Source organism: Aspergillus piperis (genome assembly GCF_003184755.1).
Source record: "Aspergillus piperis CBS 112811 unplaced genomic scaffold BO85scaffold_1, whole genome shotgun sequence".
NCBI classification, from domain to species: domain Eukaryota; kingdom Fungi; phylum Ascomycota; class Eurotiomycetes; order Eurotiales; family Aspergillaceae; genus Aspergillus; species Aspergillus piperis.
The window spans coordinates 1,932,581-1,948,981 of NW_020291591.1; the positions used below are offsets into that span (position 1 = coordinate 1,932,581).

Below are 16,401 nucleotides of genomic sequence, written 5' to 3' on the forward strand. Positions count from 1 at the left end.
GAAGGCAACAGGTTAGGGCTAATATTATGATTGTATTTCTAAGCTACAATGTAGCGCCTGCTTCATAGGTCTTATTTTTGTCGCCCCGGCTATATTACATACAATTCAGTTCAGTGCAAGACAGTTGTCAAAAGGCAGCGTCAGGACGAAGGGACCACGGTTATACACGGCATATTCCTCACTTCCTCCAGAATGTTCGACCAAATACTTAGTAGCTCACTATGGGGTAGCCTTGTCCACTAATGTATTGGGTAAGGAATTAGTAAAAGTATCTGCGTTATTTTCTGAGATTAGCTGAAGGAAAATAGACGACATTAATGTGGAGTCAGTCAACGTATATACATGTGATACTGAAACATCTTTGTTACATATCTGATGATCCCAGTCGAAGATGAAGCAACGTAGTGATCATGTCGCTGTAGATTGTATAACCACCAAATACAGTATCGGATGAAGATTCCTTCTACTGTTTCGAACAGACACCTTCACTGCCAGTAAACCACGCAAGAATGGATAGACATGTTCCCTGACTTTAGCTGAATATGGTAAAATATCATTGCATGGCCCTGTTGCACCACCACCATCCGCCCGAGAAAATACCGATTGACCACAGCACTAGCGACAAGCCACAGCGCTTACAGCCGCAGCCTCTAGCGCAACAAAGACACTTGGGGCCGAATCCCACACGTGGTGAAAATAAACTTCTGACCAGGGCGAATCCCTGAAGTGGCACGAAGCTCGCACAGACCCCCTTCCATTAGAAATCCTATCCGTTGGTCATACAAATTCATGCTCTTCTCATCCCTTTACCCCTTGTTCGGCCTTCTTTCCGAGTCGTGGGGACATATTTCGGAGACATTGGGGCAATTTTCCTCCGGATGCTGAATAATTCCCGGTGGATCCACGATGATGATTTGCCGAATGGGTGTCCATCAGTGGAGCATAACCAACTTGGCTTAAAGCCAGTTGGAGGCTGAGGATCCCCGCGAAGCTTCCATGCCATTGAAGCCACACTTGGAGACCCAGAAAAAAGTCAGACCATTAATCGGAGACTTCGCCCGATGCGGCAAAGATGCAGATTCTTGTCGATGCCACCTTAATCAGTATACCTCCACTTTTTGGATTTCAAATCAATTTCCACTCGCTTCTATTCCCCATGGGACCGTATAAAAGCGGTATTTCCTTTCAATTGAGTCTCCATCTACTATCCCATCCTTGTCTATACCCCTACTACTACGTATCTCCTTTAATAATATCCTTCTTCACGACATCATGACCGTCACCACCGATCTCGTCAACCACCCTGCTCAGGGCATCTCCTACTTCACTCCCGCCCAGAACCCCCCCGCCGGTACCGCCGCCAACCCGCAAACCAGCGGCAAGCCGGTTCCGAAGCTCTTCCACCCGCTCACCATCCGCGGCGTCACTTTCCAGAACCGCCTTGGTGTATGTACCCAATTCCTCAGTATCTTCATATTCCATAAAATCAACTAACAACTGGTAATTAGCTTGCTCCTCTCTGCCAATACTCCGCTCAAGATGGCCACATGACCCCCTATCACATCGCCCACCTGGGCGGTATCGCCCAGCGCGGTCCCGGTCTCATGATGATTGAAGCCACCGCCGTGCAGTTCGAAGGCCGCATCACCCCCCAGGACGTCGGTCTGTGGAAGGACTCGCAGATCGGCCCCATGCGCCAAGTCGTCGAATTCGCCCATTCCCAGAGCCAGAAGATTGGTGTTCAGCTCGCCCACGCCGGTCGCAAGGCCAGCACCGTCGCCCCCTGGATCTCCGCTACCGCCATGGCCACTGAGGAGCTCGGCGGCTGGCCCGAACGTGTTATCGGCCCCAGCGATATCCCCTTCGCTGACTCTTTCCCCAAGCCCAAGGCTATGACTAAGGACGACATCGTGCAGTTCAAGAACGACTGGGCCGCTGCTGTGAAGCGTGCTGTTGAGGTCGGCGTTGACTTTATTGAAATTCACGGTGCTCACGGTTACCTCATCTCTTCTTTCCTGTCGCCTGCTGCCAACAACCGTACCGACGAGTACGGTGGTTCCTTCGAGAACCGTATCCGTCTGCCTCTCGAAATCGCCCAGATTACTCGGGACATTGTCGGCCCCAACATGCCTGTCTTCCTCCGTGTCTCCGCTTCCGACTGGCTCGAGGAGACCCTCCCCGAGCAGAGCTGGGGTACTGAGGATACTGTCAAGTTCGCCAAGGCGCTGGCCGAGCAGGGTGCTATTGATTTGATTGATATCAGTACCGGTGGTGTTCACGCCGCTCAGAAGGTCAAGTCCGGCCCGCTGTTCCAGGCACCTTTCGCTGTGGCTGTTAAGCAGGCTGTCGGCGATAAGCTGTTGGTGTCGGCTGTCGGTGCTATCACCAACGGTCGCCAGGCTAATGACCTGCTCGAGAAGGAGGGTCTGGATGTCGCTCTGGTCGGTCGTGGATTCCAGAAGGACCCCGGTTTGACCTGGACTTTCGCCCAGCACCTCGACACTGAGATCTCCATGGCGAGCCAGATCCGTTGGGGATTCACTCGTCGCGGTGGTCGCGAGTTTATTGATCCTAGCGTTTACAAGCCTTCGATTTTTGATGCTTAGATGATATATAGCGGTGATGCTTAAAACCCTAATAAACCCTAATAGTACATAGAATAGACATGACATGCCCGATTCAACCATCTCATTTGTCTTCATATGCCATTTAACCTTATACAATCTATAATAATGGCAAGATAACTCAACGCTACTTTAAATAGAATGTAAATAGAAGGGACATATCCTACACCTATATTGCCCTCATCTTATACAATCTACATCTTATCCACATTCCCTCATCGCTCCACAATAGTAATAGTCTTACAGGCCCGGCGTCTCCGCAACCCTAAAAACATACTTCACAGCACTCGCCTTCCCATCCATCAAATCCTTCATCGCGCCCTTCACGCCCTCCAACCCACCCTCCCTAACCTGCCACGGATGACCCTTGAACCGCCCATCCTTCAACGCACGACTAAACCACCGACAAAACACGTAACACAGATCCCGACAATCATCCACCCCGTTGGCCTTCTCATGCGCCGCATTCACCCACGTATTCGTCGACAACAACCCGGGCAGATCCTTGGGATCCCGGGGGAGGACATGATCCACTTGTCCTCCGGGCGTGACTACCTGAGTGAGGACGTGTGCGCTGGTAGCGTCGACGATGGTGTCGAGGGCGTTCTTGATGTTCAGGTTCAGGGATTTGATGGAGGCGATGGTGGAGTCGGTGCCTGGGCGGTAGTCGATCACCGTGTCGCCTTTGCTGGGGTCGATTAGGGATTGCACGTACGGGGACCCGCTGCCCGCGATGGCGATGATCGGGTGGATGTTGCTGGCGCGAAGTAGCTTGATCGCAAAGGAGCCCACGGCTGTGCTGCCGCCGTAAATGACGAAGGGGGTCGGGGTGGTCGTGGCGCTGGGTGGGGACCATGGGGTCGGGAGGCCGTGGTGGTGGTGGAGGGAGATTACGGCTGTTAGGGCTGCGAGGGGGATGGTTGCAGCTTCTGTTGGTGGCAGGGTGGTTAGTGCTGTTCTGTGGGGGATGGAGATGGGGATGGTACCCTCGAAGGAAACGCTCTCCGGCAGGTGGAAGGTGGTGTGTGCCCAGGCCACGGCGTACTCGGCGTATGAACCACCGGGCTTCAGCATCTCGTGGAATGCGGCGACACGGTCGCCCTCCTATATTCATTAAGCATGCGCATACGACATGGCACAAGTTGTGTGAGGTATACCTTGAATTCCACCACGTTCTTTCCCACCTTCTCAACCACACCGGCGATATCATCGCCCTGGTTCACGCCTTCACGTACATGTTCATACCGGGAGTAGAGGAAGCTATTCGGGTCATTGGCCAATTCGGCCACTTTCCAGTCCTTGGGATTGGAGCCGGATACGATGACCTTGATCAGGACTTGGTCATCGTTGATGCTGGGGATGGGGGAGTCGATGAGCTTGGTGCTCGGGCCGGGGAGGTTGATGATTTCCTTCATCTTGATAGTTGGATGTAGGGATAAGGGATACACTCAATTGGTATGGGAAATTGGTGGATAGGGTATACATATATAGAAGCTAGTATGGACAGGGGTGCTGTCTTCAGCTAAGCTCCGGGGAAGTGAAGAACATTATTAAGCAGGGTGGGGATGCCTGATGTCATGAGTTGTTGAATGTTGAGTTTCATGACTCGGGCTCGGCAGTCCAGAAAATTAGAGCTGAAGAATGCCGGGTAGATGGACTTCCGAACCCGTTGGCCCGTGCTGCTGGTGATTGCTAATGTTTATTAAAACCTTTCCATGTATGTCCATTGTAGTCTATAGATCTTCTAATCTATATCTATTCTGCCCACCACATTATGCACATAATAATAATGTCTAATCCAAGAAAGAAACTCAAAGCTTGCTAGGCCGCTCGTTCTTCAGCACCGCCGCATTCCACGGGTACGGATCGAACACCAGATCATTGACCGGGTTCTCCTGGCTGGCCCGCCGGAACAAGTCTGGGTACACTTCACCATCGTACTTGCCCAGACTGCTGTCCAGCTGCCAGTCGGGGATCTTCCACGAGTCTACCAGGCGCACCGCATGCGGGCGGATCTCGTCCAGCAGCTTCATCACCGCATTGGTCTGCGTCAGGCCGATCTGTCGCACTGTCACCGCGCTAGACGAGAAGAACTCGGATGCCTCACGCTCCAGTGTGTGCAGGGCATACAGACGGAACAGCTTGTGCAGGATGCCCGCGGTCTCGGGGTCCAATGCCCCGGTAACCTGGGGAGACGTCACCGCCTCGTAGAAGTTCTTCACTACCAGGTACTGCGAGTGAGCCGTGGACAGGCGCCAGAAGTCGACCAGCAGGCTGTTCCAGGACCGCTTCTCAGCATCGCGGTGCTTCAGCGCCTCGAATGTGAGGTGAGCCGTCCGCCAGGCAAAGGCAGCCACAATGTCACTGTCATTGCCGAGGATATCGAAAGAGGCACCCTTGTCGCGGCGCGAGAGGTATGCCTGCAGAATGCGGGATGTGTCGTTGTTGGATGCCTTGCCGGCAAGGACAGCGCGGGCAGATTTCAGAAGCTATGCACGTTAGTTATAGAAAGTTATTTGAGGAAGCGTGTGACTTACGTATCTTGCCACCTGCTGTGTCAGCATGTAGTTGTCACCCTCCCAGGTGAGCGTGGGCAGGTAGTCCGAGTACCACGGTCCAATGCCGCTGTAGCTGCTGTAACCGTGTCCACCACAGGCACGACGGCACACTTCGAGACCTTCACCTGCCGTCGTACTGGCCAGGGCTTTGAGACCACACGAGGTAGCATGCAGATCAGCCAAGAGATCGGCACCAGCCCGCAGTTCCTCCGGACCAGCACCCCGCTTCTCCTGTGCGGCCTGGGCGGCTGCCTTCATACGGTTCTGGTTCTCTTGGTAGAGCCGCATCATTCCGCGGCCGGTGAAGTGCAGAGCATACATCGATGCCAGCAGGGGCAACAGCCGGACCTGCACCATCTTGTAGTTCAGCACTTGGTTCTCGCCCACATTGCCGGTGGCATCACGGTCCTGGAACTGCCTCCGCACGGCGCAGTAGCGGGTGGCAATGGTCACACCCCGTGCCAGGACACCACCGGCCTGCAGCACGATGTTGGAGCGCACCCAGGTCAGAGTGCCATAGATGAGAGACGGCGACGCAGGACGCATGTACTCGTTGGTGTCCTTGTTAATGCGCGAGAAGCGGGCCAGCATGTTGATATGAGGGATCTTGACCTTGTTGAATAGGAGGAAACCATTGTCCATGGTGCTGAACTGGTCAGTCATAGCCACACCGCACCGGTCAGACTACTTACTTGTAACCGAACTTGGGACCAATGTCTCCCACGTAGACGTTCTCCAAGGGCTGATGTGTGTTCATGTCACGGATCTGGACCACAAATGGATGCGGGCCGTAGTTCTTGCCGCCGATGAATAGCTGCGCCATGACCACAGCATGGTTGGCAGTGCGACCCAGGGATCCGATCCACCACTTGGAAGCTGTCAAGGTGGGAGAGTGGATAGTGAAGGTCTTGTCCTCGGGGTTCCAGGTGGCGGTGGTCTCCAGTCCACGCACATTCGAACCGTGGCCCAATTCCGTCTGTGCGTAGCATCCCAGTATTTGATAGTTCTGTGCCGGCTCGAGGAAGAGTTTGTGTTGCTCGGGGGTACCTTGTTCCCGCAAGGTGACCTGTCCGCAGTCTTCATTAGCTTCTGAATAAGGTGGCGTGAGACAAAGAAACGAAAACGGAACATACCAAAAACATGGATGCATGCAAGCCATAAGGCGTGGGCTCTCCAAGCAGTTCATTGGCAGCATGTAGCTCCTCCTGTGACCACTTATGTTCCACCGACAACTGCTGCAGGCGCTTGGCTTTGGCTAGGGACCGCTGGATCCGCTCCGTCCGGCCCTGCGTGTGATTCTGTGACTTGTCGAAAACTTTCTCCGCCTGCAGGATAGACAGCAGGTGCTCTTGACGAACCAAAGCCTCCTTGGTGTGCAGCAATTCAGCCAATTTGTCAACAGCGACATTGGACTGATCGCGCTCGTGCTGCAAAAGTTGCGAGCCCTGCGGGTCGGCCGGCTTCAGAGCCTTGACCCAATCCGGTGGTGAAGATGGCATAATGATAGTAGTGATGATAGAGTGGAGTCTGCGGGGGAGGAGAACGTGGGAGAAAGAAGGGAGAAAAGGTATGATGTTGGGGGGCGTGACAGACGTTATAAGCGGTCCTCCACGGGGAAGCCGAAATGATGATTTCGGTCGAGAACTCCCGTCGATGGGCGCTGGACCTGCTCCTTTGGGTAATAGCCGAGGCTCCCTGGGGGTAGTGGCCTCGATGCCTGAGTGGCCAATTCCCGGTGACCGACTGACCGCCTGCCGCCTGACTTGTTCTGCCGCTCGGCTGACAACGTTTCGGGGTTCCCCGGTAATTTTGCCTGCCGGAATCATCTTATCTTTCTCTTTTCTCTGCCTGGATCCTCGGGCATCCCTGGCGATCTGATACCTAACTTATCCCGACCCGACTTCATGCACAGTCAGATAATAACCCGGGATGGGATAGAATCTTCTTCGATGGACAAAAACTGCCAGGTAACTGCCTCTACGAATTCTAAGTATTCTTGGCTTGGTGTCTCAGCCGCGTGCTTCAGTCGCGTACTACTCCCTACTACCGCCGGCATATCCGCCTAATGAGCTGGACTTTCGTCAGCAGCCTATTGATGCGATGAGACGGAACGCTTGATTGTACTGGATCACCAGAATAGCGCTGCATTATACTTCACATGTGTTGTCCATATGCCCCCTTCCATGAGAATTCATAAGATTGGCGACACTCCTATATTCTCTGCGGATCCACTCTCACATGTGAGAATCTGTGTGCTCCGTGTTCCCCTGGTTGAGAACCTGATCCAACTTTGGTGTCATCAACACGAATCCACATGCCAGCCACATGACTTGCTTGTCCACTACCTGAGATGCTCCAATCAGCTGCTCGCGCGGACTGCATCCTGCGACAGTTCACCTGCTCCCTTTTGCCCGCCTCCGTATGTGTCCGCATATCGCGCCAACATCCACTCCTCCACTGTTATCGGCGGGTACTTTGCCTCCTCCGTCTCCGCCTTGCAGCTGGGAATGCACTCCACCACGTAATCCAGATTCCCGGAGATAAAATATGGCACGCTGTATCGTTCTTGCCCGCTTTTATTGATAACCCGATGCAAGTTGGATATGTAGCGATCGTTGGTCCAGCGCATCAACATATTGCCTAGGTTCACCACAAATGCCCCTGGAACAGGCTCGGCATCCGCCCATTCGGATGCCTCGCGGTCCCACACTTGCAGACCCCCTTTGTCATCCTGCAGCAGGATGGTAAGGCCTCCAAAATCGGTGTGAGCCCCAATGCCTAAGACTTTCGTAAGCAGACATGTTTGCGCCCTTGGTTGAGATCATACCTCGTTCCTGACCATCCGTTTCCTGGGGAGGATACCGCACTAAGCGTATAATATTGGCCGAGTCGTGGCAAAACCCATTGAACCAGTTCACATCCAAGTCGAGCGTTTGAGCCAACACCTGGAATATCTTGAGTCCCAGATCGGACATCACCGCGTGGTAGTCTTTCACCGTACGCCGGAATGATCCAGGATCTCGGATCTCATCCGGGTATTTATTTGACCCTTGAGAGAATCTTCCGGTGTAGGGATGCCCTGGCGACAGATCTTGCGATAAATAATAACTCTCTTTAAGATCACCAGGACCTTCTTTCTCGAATTTCTGCGAGCGAAGACCTTCGTATCCCAGATTAACGGGCTCAATCTCTGTTCAAGCATTAGTGGTCGAGATCGGCTCTGCTTTAAGCGTCAAACTCTGCATGAGATTACCTCGACTGTACTTCTGCTTCACTTCAACTGGTAAGCTGAATAGGTCCCGGGCCTGCTGAAGTATAGCCTCTTGGATATCGAGCGGGACTCGATGGTTGATGAGTTGAAAGAATCCATGTCTCTCACACGCGTGACGGACTTGCCGCACTAGCTCTGCCTTTTTCTCGGCATCACCGGTGTAGAATGCTATAATATGTCAGGCGAAGACAAATATTTTGTTGCAATCATGGTGAAAAGATGTGACAGAACCTACGCTCAAAGTCGATAATGGGAGGTGCAGTAACCATTGTTCCGGAATTGTGATGAGAAGGACAACCTCGGGAGATTGTCTTGGTGAGCAAGCGGGGTATGAGGCCAACTCGACAGCTGCACCACTCGTAGGTTAGCTTGTGTCCTGCATACTAACCGATCCCTGTCAAGGCGAATCAGGAACAGCGATGATTGAGAGGTGCGACCGTTAGAACGTTGTCCGTGTCACTTCGGATACGTCGAGATGCTCTGCATGGCGATACGCCAATACGACTCTTCCTTTGCTTTGCCAACCTGGAAGTATTTCCTTGAGATCTTCTGCGTAGGTAGGCAAATGCCAGTTCAATAGTCATTTAGCAAGTATCTGAAGTTCACACTCAAACAAGAAGCTATATAAACACCACAAAGGATAACTTGGTATCGTTAATCTAATGCTAATAAAGATTGCTAAGCATCATGCAACATCACAGCTTGGAGAGCACACCGTCCGGCTGGAGAACACATAAATGCCTTCTCTGGATTTCAGAAATCGACCGACATCTGGAATAGTAAGCATAGTACCTGTTGGTAATCATACACATCAACTTACCCAGCGAGAGCCATCGTGATCATCAACTCCTGGCGCAATATCCGAATAGCAAGCTCCACTCCTTGCTGGCCATCATACTATAGCTGGTTACTAGAATGCTCACAGCAGCTACCGGCTTCACTTACAGCAAGTCCCCAAATGGGAATCCGTCCCATGAAACAGTAGTCTGCCCCCAGAGCCAGGGCCTTGAAGATATCTGACCCCCGGCGGATTCCACCATCGATTGCGATCGGGATACGGCCCTTTGCAACGGGCGCGCAGTCGCGCAGTGCATCCAACGTGGCCGGGGCACCGTCTAGTTGGCGACCACCGTGGTTGGAAACAATAACCCCATCAACCTTGTGTTGTATTGCCAGTTCAACATCCTCGGGTGCATAGACTGCCCGTGTCAGCCAATCTAAGTTTGCTTTCATCTGAAGTGCTTCACTTACTGCCTTTCAACCAGATCTGAAGCTTGGTATGTTTCCTCAGCCAGGGGATCGCGCTATCCCAGTCAAGGCTAGCATCTAGTAATTATCAGCGGCTCGTTCGAGGGTATATACGAAAATTACCAACCATAATCTGTGCGATCGGAGGTATCGCTGCCATTACTGAGAATATTGGGATATTCCATATCTTGCGGTAGCTGGTAGTCGTTGCGATACTCATTCAGCCGCTTCCCAAGCACAGGAACGTCCACCGACAAGAACAACGCTTTGTAGCCCGCCTTTTCTGCTCGTTCTAGTAACTGCAGTGTGAGTGACCGATCCTTGAGCACGCACATCTGCATCGCATATGGATTTCCGCAACCTTGACTGGCGACATCTTCCATCGAGGTGGTCGAGTATGAGGACAGGCCCATACAAATACCGTATTTCGCGGCGGCACGAGAGGTTGCGAGCTCTCCTTCGGGATGGGCGAGTTTGTGCGCGGCTGCTGGGCTGAAGCCGAAGGGAAGGGATACCTGTATAGTTGAGGAAGGGCATCAGCGACGATTTTGTGGTCTATTAGACTAATATGAGTGCTACCTTAGTCCCGAGTATCTCTGTGCTGGTGTCGATGTTAGCCACGTTTACCAGGACCCGTGGGCGGATTCTGTATCTGTCAAATGCGGCTTCGTTGTCGCGAAGTCTGTGCCATCAGTGATTGTTCGATAATGGTAGCTTCGAAGATCTGTGCATACGTTATTAGGTCCATGGCACCTTCATTGTAGTAATCTAATTATCACCAATGTTAGGGATCAACATTGCATGTTTCTCAGTGGTCAATTGCCCTACCTCTGACCATCTTTGGGAGCTTCTTGCTTCCAATCGCCTTCAGGTCGGCGATACAGCTGACATCCTTGTGGAATGTCTCTCCGCGATGAGCCATGCTGGCAATGGGATCAGTACAAGGCACCGGTTGATGAAAATGCGTCAAGAGGAGCAAGTGACAGGTTTCATTAACATTGAGTTATTATGTAGTAGGGCATAATTGGACCTATATACCACATGTCGGTGTCGCCGACTTTCCTAAATTTTTGTTGTCCTGCGACCGCAGCTATTGCTTGACACCGAAAGAGGAAAGCAAAAGATAACAACTCTCAAATACCTTCCCAGCGTGACGCTGTCGCAAAGCGCGGACACTCTGAGTTCAACTGCCCTATGGCATTGGGCAAGTCCGTGCAGCGGAAAGCCTTATCAACTACTATCCCCGGAATTCTATTATGGGGTGACGATCGTTCCTCGGAATCACCTACCAAATAGAAATATGCCCCTCAGAAAGAAGAAGTCTGCCCCTCATCACATCATTTCAATTTGAATCTGGTTATTTTACATGCCTCTTGTCAATTCGTTTTCTTGTCCTGGACTATTAACTGTTGCATTTCTTTCTGCATAGTAGTCACAATGGCGAAAATCTTTCTGTACGTATACTCCCGTGATCTAACTTTGTCATTGCGATTAACGGTAGTTATAGCACAGGAGCCTCAGGCTATATCGGAGGGGATGTGCTCTATGCGCTGAAATCAGCCCTTCCAGCCTGCCAGTATACAGTCCTGTTGAGGGACGAGGCAAAGGCGCAGAAACTCTCTCAAGCATACCCTGATGAGCAAATAGTCCTGGGAGACTTGGATGCTTCTTCTACTTTGGAACAGCAGGCACGGGAAGCGGACATTGTCATCCGTGAGTATCCCACTTCAAGACATACCCTGCCTCTTACTAACATTGGTCTGTTTCTACAAGACACCGCAAGCTCAAACCATGTCAAGAGCGCTGAGGCCATCGCTCGTGGATTGACCGCAGCGGGAAGATCTAAGCCGGGTAATATCCCTTTTACCTCCTTGTCCATGCGCTGCTTATCGTTGCTCATAATACAAACAGGTCACTGGCTTCAGATATCAGGCGCAAGTGTCCTTTCTATTCCCGACATTGTAGCCAGCGCCTTTGGAGAACCTTCCGACAAGGTCTACAGCGACGTCGATGGAGCCGATGAACTGCGGGGGCTCATCCAACAATACTCTGCAAAGCGCGTGGTCGACAATTTGATCCTCAGCCTCACCCCTGCCGCCAATCGTCCGAAAACCGCGTTGATCTTCCCTCCTATCATTTATGGTCGGGGTAGAGGGCCGGTTAACCAGCGGAGCATACAAATTCCGGAGCTGGCAAGAGTGACGATGCAACGACGGGGCGGGATTAAGGTGGGTAAAGGAGAAGCCACATGGAGTAATATACACATCTCGGATGTTAGCAGCATCTTTGTGAAGCTGGCTGAGAAGGCTTTACGGGGCGAGGAAGGGGACTTGTGGAATGAGAACGGGCTCTACTTCCCGGGTACTGGGGCTATCGTAAGTTCCTACATTTTGAACTTTGAGCCTGAGTCCAGAACGGGGTAATTTCTAACGAGACATAGACATTCGGTTCTATCTCAGCGCAAGTGGCGCAAGAAGTGAAGAAGCTCGGCCTTGCTGATTCCGAATCGGTTATTGAGATCAGTCATGAAGAGGCCGATTCGCTCACTCCTCATGGCGGAGTGTTATGGGGGACCAATGCCCAGCAGGTAGCCCAGCGAGCGGCCAAGCACCTGGGATGGGTCCCCGAGGGGAGGACATTGGAGGATGAGATTCCACACACCGTTCTTGCCGAGGCACAGAGACTTGGACTGAAATAGATCTATGTAAGAAATATTAGAAAATTAGGGATGAACCTATTCACAATTACGTTATTTGCCCACGAGAATTGACGTGTCTGGTTATCACGCGTAGAACCTGCTGTTATCAAGATCCCATCAGACTGCAGGGCCTAAACCCAGGACAGCAGGTCCTTCCGACACTGCTTTGGTCCGAATTGGAAGGAGATTCCGGTCCGGCGGAACCACATTCCTTCCCGGTCGGGCCACACCCTTCTTTCTTGTGACCCGCTACTAATTGATTCACTTTCCAGCTCTAACACAAACATCGGCTCATACCCCAGATTCTATTCGATTACTATACTTTCCGTTTTTGTTGATATGGCCTATTTCGACTGACATGGCTTCCTCCAAGCAATCAGGTCGCCGGACTCGTCGCAGTCATGCCCTGGGAGCCTGCAGAACATGTCGTCGGCGTCATGCCAAATGCGATCAAAAGAGGCCTACTTGCCAGATGTGTCGGGCAACTGGTGTGGTATGTGAGGGGTTCGTTGATGAGATCCGATGGATGGCCGATCGGAAGTCCCAACCTTCTTCGGGGACAGCAGCTGGCAAGGCAAATGATGCAGAGAAGCAGGGGCCTCGACGCCATCTCTACACAGGTTCTTAATCCTTCTCTATGATTGACTACCTGATTGCCAAATCCAGAATAGTGAAGCTAATATTTCGACCTCAGAGAAATCGAGGGTCTCCATGAGTGATGCCCTGAGTGCATACTTGGTGTCAGGCTCTATAGATGCCTCTTTGGCAGAGATCGAAAACAGATTCCGGGATGCCGAGAGACCATCACAGGGTGATATTGTAGTCGGGCCATTCTCTGTGCTGGACTTTAGTCTTACCGACCCCAAATTTGCAAGTAGTGCTCAGCCTGCTGACGAGACTACGGTCGCAAATGACGTGGTTCTATCGTCCGCGAATACCCTGCCTGAAGGGGCTTCCGGGGTCAGCCCAGCTCTGTCGCAAGACTCAATCGCCTACATGAATGATCTGCTGCAGTGGTCAGACATTCTTAGCTTGGATCCTCAGTTGCATAGTGCTACACTATCTGGCACACTTGACCTGGGTGACTGGTTGCCCCTCGATTTAGGGACAGAGGCCCCTATACTAGAACATAATCTCCTTGGCGAAGCGCCTAGTCTGATGGACGATACAGCTGCTGTCTACAATTCTGGCCCAGAAAATTACAGTACCTCTAAGGTGATACCAGCGGTTGATTGCAATCCACCTGATGTACTAGCAGATGCTCATTTCCTATTACGCCACTTTCAGGATCATGTCATTTCGCGCATGATGGCCGTTCCTATAGACCAGAAGTCACCTTGGAAGATACTAAATGTGCCGTCTGCTGTGGTAACATACAGCGATATCACTTTTCTTGGGTCTCAAAATATCACTCATGCTCGGTTGGCTAATCTTTACTGCCTCTTGGCCTGTTCAGCCCTTCATCTAACAGTAAATCCTTCCATGAGGACCTCAGACTCGACGGAACGCTGGAAGCCGGTAGCAGAATACGCTTACCATCTAGCCAAAGACCATATGCAGATGTCATTGAAGCATGAAACGCAAGAGCCAAAGAAGGCCAAATACAAGGATCAGTTAATGGCAATTTGCGCCTTGGCTGAGTTTGCTGTAAGACAGCTGTCAAGTTATGTCCCTGATAGATTACTGACCGAAGCAGATTCTAACTAGCCAGCAGCAGGACGCAAGGTGCTACATGATTGATGCCGAGCGGCTGCTACGCCTCCGAGGTTTGCCAAAACAACGCATCTCTCAGAAAGCACGCCTGCTACACCACACATATACTTGGCTACGGATAGTAGGCGAGAGTACCTACGCTTTGCATAACTACACGCCGTCGGATACCTTTATGGAGGCGCTCAAATACCGGTTTCGTTACCAAAGAGTTGAGAACACCCAGGCAGCTGGTTACCGAACTTCACGCTTGGACGACTTCTTGCGCCTCGATCGGCGGCCGTCCGATAGCGACCTGGATATTGACGAGCCAAAGGAAGCTGATGTTGGCTTATATGACATCCACCTCCAAGATTCGCGGAAATATCCAGCCACGCTGTACAGCCAGATCTACGGAGTATCTGAGACATGGCTTAGCTTGGTATCTCAGACGACACGCCTGGCCAATGTAATGGAGACTTTTCGAGTTGCGCGCGAGATGCGTCAAGGAATAAATGCAAGTCTCGAAGCATGGGAAGCTTTACATCGGCGCAGTGCTCGCCTGGAGAGCATGATTTGTACATTCGCCTCCAGAAGAACAGAGGACAACATATGCGGTTCGGCGAATATACTGGCCAGGTCACATGGATGCCTTCTGCAGGCTTTGAATTCTGCACTAGTTATCTTCTTTTACAGACGTATCCGTCAGGTCCACCCGGCTATTTTGGAGAGCCAGGTGGACAAAGTGATCTCAGCATTGAACGAGTTTGATGTAGCGTTGATGGAAGCCGACCAGACCGGCCCAGGCACTGTATGGCCTCTGTTTATTGCTGGGTGCGAGGCTACAACTCCCGATAGGCGGCAATCGATCACGGCGCTTCTGGACAAAGGAGAGGCACGATGTGGGTTTTCTGTCTATCAGACTGTTCGGGAGGTCATGAAACAAGTCTGGGACAGACAAGATGCACATTTCACACGAAGCAGAGGAGAGATTTTCCCGACTTGGCTGGATGTCGTCAAAAGCAAACAAATATGGCCCATTTTAGCATGATGACCACCGGGGGTCCATTACAAGGCGCTACACGAGATATGATGACATGTGCTCATAATTTCATTGTTCTATATCCAATTTTATTGACATCATGACGAACGCTTTACAACATTAACACTCGCATTCACCATCAACTGGGCCAGTTCGCTCTGCAGATCCTCCTTCAAGAGGGCGAATGGCTTCCGCAAGCCACCAGTCGCCTGGCCCCTCAGCTCAACGCCTGTCTTGACAGCCGCAGCGTAATTGTGCGACTCAAGGAACTTGCAAATGGGCCATGCTTTAGCCCATAGTTCACGGCCCTTCTTGAGATCCCCTTCGACAGAAACCGCATTCCACAGCTCTACCGCCAACTCCGGGATGATGTTGGCAGCACCCCAAACCGCTCCAGGCGATCCAGCTGCCAACCCATAGAACGTAAGGGTATCCCACCCGTTGAAAGCGGTGATCTGATCCGACAATCCAAACACCAATTCCGTGTAGGCTGGCGCATTTCCGGAGGTGTCTTTGAGGTACTTGACGCCGACCTTGCTCAGGTCCGCTATTTGCTGGGGGGTAAGGGTCAACCCGCTCGCAGAGGGAATATTGTAGTAGACAATCGGCAGCTGACTGGCTTCATGAATTTCAGCCATGAGCTCGGTCAATTGCTCCACGTTCAAGGGATCGTAGAATGGTGGCACAACCATCACGGCGGCTGCACCAGCTTGTGCGGCATGACGTGCCAGGTCCACTGCCTCCTCGGTGGAGGTACTACCGGTGCCTGCTACGACAGGCACACGGCCAGCTGCGTACTCGACGCAGAGCTCGGTCAGCTTCTTGCGTTCTTCGCGTGTCATAGTGGTGAATTCGCCTGTGCTACCGCCAGGCACGAGGCCATGCACGCCGGCGCCGATCAGGTGGTCGATGTGAGACTTGAGTCTTGCTGCGTCAATCTGAGTCTTGTCGTCTGTAAAGGGAGTGATCAGGGCGACCATGATACCCTGAAGGGCGGGGAGTTGCTGTGTGACAGTCATGTTGGATGTAGTGGTGATTGCTTAGTATAGCTAGGAAGAAGAACGTGAGGATGGAACGAGGGAGTGTCTGCTGGACTCGTGAGTGAGCCTTGAAGGCATTTTTATTCCATGACGCGACGGGACTGCCTTCCCTCTCAACTACACTCCAAGTCTATACTACACTGCTAATGATGTTCTGGTCAATGGCAAAGCCCTAACTCTCTGGATAGGATGTCGGAGGGGTTCCAAGATATCCATGCCGGAACCCCCTTC

General features: G+C 52.0%; 8 protein-coding genes across 8 annotated transcripts; 3 read left to right on the forward strand and 5 right to left on the reverse strand.

Moving 5' to 3' along the window:
• Positions 1-1,227: 1,227 nt before the first annotated feature.
• On the forward strand, positions 1,228-2,606 carry BO85DRAFT_465102 (NADH:flavin oxidoreductase/NADH oxidase; the record flags this gene model as incomplete). The annotated part of the gene is made up of 2 exons (XM_025662030.1): positions 1,228-1,446; positions 1,509-2,606. The coding sequence occupies exons 1-2, from the start codon at positions 1,273-1,275 to the stop codon at positions 2,604-2,606; spliced, it is 1,272 nt and encodes a 423-aa protein (XP_025521100.1). The 5' UTR covers positions 1,228-1,272.
• Positions 2,607-2,864: 258 nt separating this feature from the next.
• BO85DRAFT_410880 (zinc-binding alcohol dehydrogenase family protein) lies at positions 2,865-4,039 on the reverse strand (the record flags this gene model as incomplete). Its single annotated transcript, XM_025657499.1, has 3 exons — positions 2,865-3,553; positions 3,611-3,728; positions 3,782-4,039. The coding sequence occupies 3 exons, from the start codon at positions 4,037-4,039 to the stop codon at positions 2,865-2,867; spliced, it is 1,065 nt and encodes a 354-aa protein (XP_025521101.1).
• Positions 4,040-4,328: 289 nt separating this feature from the next.
• On the reverse strand, positions 4,329-6,850 carry BO85DRAFT_515726 (fatty-acyl coenzyme A oxidase). Its single transcript, XM_025664800.1, has 4 exons — positions 6,316-6,850; positions 5,875-6,248; positions 5,162-5,828; positions 4,329-5,113 (listed from the first exon to the last, which is right to left on the reverse strand). The coding sequence occupies exons 1-4, from the start codon at positions 6,679-6,681 to the stop codon at positions 4,436-4,438; spliced, it is 2,085 nt and encodes a 694-aa protein (XP_025521102.1). The 5' UTR covers positions 6,682-6,850; the 3' UTR covers positions 4,329-4,435.
• A 428-nt stretch (positions 6,851-7,278) lies between these two features.
• BO85DRAFT_444503 (isopenicillin N synthase family dioxygenase) lies at positions 7,279-8,756 on the reverse strand. Its single transcript, XM_025659027.1, has 4 exons — positions 8,689-8,756; positions 8,436-8,621; positions 8,010-8,372; positions 7,279-7,960 (listed from the first exon to the last, which is right to left on the reverse strand). The coding sequence occupies exons 1-4, from the start codon at positions 8,720-8,722 to the stop codon at positions 7,542-7,544; spliced, it is 1,002 nt and encodes a 333-aa protein (XP_025521103.1). The 5' UTR covers positions 8,723-8,756; the 3' UTR covers positions 7,279-7,541.
• A 392-nt stretch (positions 8,757-9,148) lies between these two features.
• Positions 9,149-10,623, reverse strand: BO85DRAFT_494904 (alpha-hydroxy acid oxidase; the record flags this gene model as incomplete). Its single annotated transcript, XM_025663885.1, has 8 exons — positions 9,149-9,224; positions 9,274-9,350; positions 9,399-9,652; positions 9,705-9,772; positions 9,825-10,216; positions 10,281-10,383; positions 10,436-10,469; positions 10,530-10,623. The coding sequence occupies 8 exons, from the start codon at positions 10,621-10,623 to the stop codon at positions 9,149-9,151; spliced, it is 1,098 nt and encodes a 365-aa protein (XP_025521104.1).
• A 515-nt stretch (positions 10,624-11,138) lies between these two features.
• On the forward strand, positions 11,139-12,399 carry BO85DRAFT_494907 (uncharacterized protein; the record flags this gene model as incomplete). Its single annotated transcript, XM_025663886.1, has 5 exons — positions 11,139-11,155; positions 11,209-11,414; positions 11,475-11,552; positions 11,613-12,076; positions 12,142-12,399. The coding sequence occupies 5 exons, from the start codon at positions 11,139-11,141 to the stop codon at positions 12,397-12,399; spliced, it is 1,023 nt and encodes a 340-aa protein (XP_025521105.1).
• A 280-nt stretch (positions 12,400-12,679) lies between these two features.
• Positions 12,680-15,246, forward strand: BO85DRAFT_387243 (Zn(II)2Cys6 transcription factor). The gene is made up of 3 exons (XM_025656665.1): positions 12,680-13,019; positions 13,094-14,046; positions 14,096-15,246. The coding sequence occupies exons 1-3, from the start codon at positions 12,758-12,760 to the stop codon at positions 15,137-15,139; spliced, it is 2,259 nt and encodes a 752-aa protein (XP_025521106.1). The 5' UTR covers positions 12,680-12,757; the 3' UTR covers positions 15,140-15,246.
• Positions 15,229-16,221, reverse strand: BO85DRAFT_465107 (dihydrodipicolinate synthase family protein; the record flags this gene model as incomplete). The annotated part of the gene is made up of 1 exon (XM_025662031.1): positions 15,229-16,221. Exon 1 carries the CDS (start codon positions 16,147-16,149, stop codon positions 15,229-15,231), a length of 921 nt encoding a protein of 306 aa, XP_025521107.1. The 5' UTR covers positions 16,150-16,221.
• Positions 16,222-16,401: the final 180 nt, after the last annotated feature.

Bases quoted from the DNA above. Each gene is read 5' to 3' on its own strand.
- BO85DRAFT_515726 (XM_025664800.1), bottom strand. From the start codon at position 6,681: ATGCCATCTTCACCACCGGATTGGGTCAAGGCTCTGAAGCCGGCCGAC. The intron at 6,249-6,315 runs GTATGTTCCGTT...GACTGCGGACAG, and splicing joins TGCATGCATCCATGTTTTTG to GTCACCTTGCGGGAACAAGG. The intron at 5,829-5,874 runs GTAAGTAGTCTG...TGACCAGTTCAG, and splicing joins GGTCCCAAGTTCGGTTACAA to CACCATGGACAATGGTTTCC.
- BO85DRAFT_444503 (XM_025659027.1), bottom strand. From the start codon at position 8,722: ATGGTTACTGCACCTCCCATTATCGACTTTGAGC. The intron at 8,622-8,688 runs GTAGGTTCTGTC...GACATATTATAG, and splicing joins TCCCATTATCGACTTTGAGC to CATTCTACACCGGTGATGCC. The intron at 8,373-8,435 runs GTAATCTCATGC...ATGCTTGAACAG, and splicing joins GAAGCAGAAGTACAGTCGAG to AGATTGAGCCCGTTAATCTG.
- BO85DRAFT_387243 (XM_025656665.1), top strand. From the start codon at position 12,758: ATGGCTTCCTCCAAGCAATCAGGTCGCCGGACTCGTCGCAGTCATGCC. The intron at 13,020-13,093 runs GTTCTTAATCCT...TTTCGACCTCAG, and splicing joins TCGACGCCATCTCTACACAG to AGAAATCGAGGGTCTCCATG. The intron at 14,047-14,095 runs GTAAGACAGCTG...TGACCGAAGCAG, and splicing joins GCGCCTTGGCTGAGTTTGCT to ATTCTAACTAGCCAGCAGCA.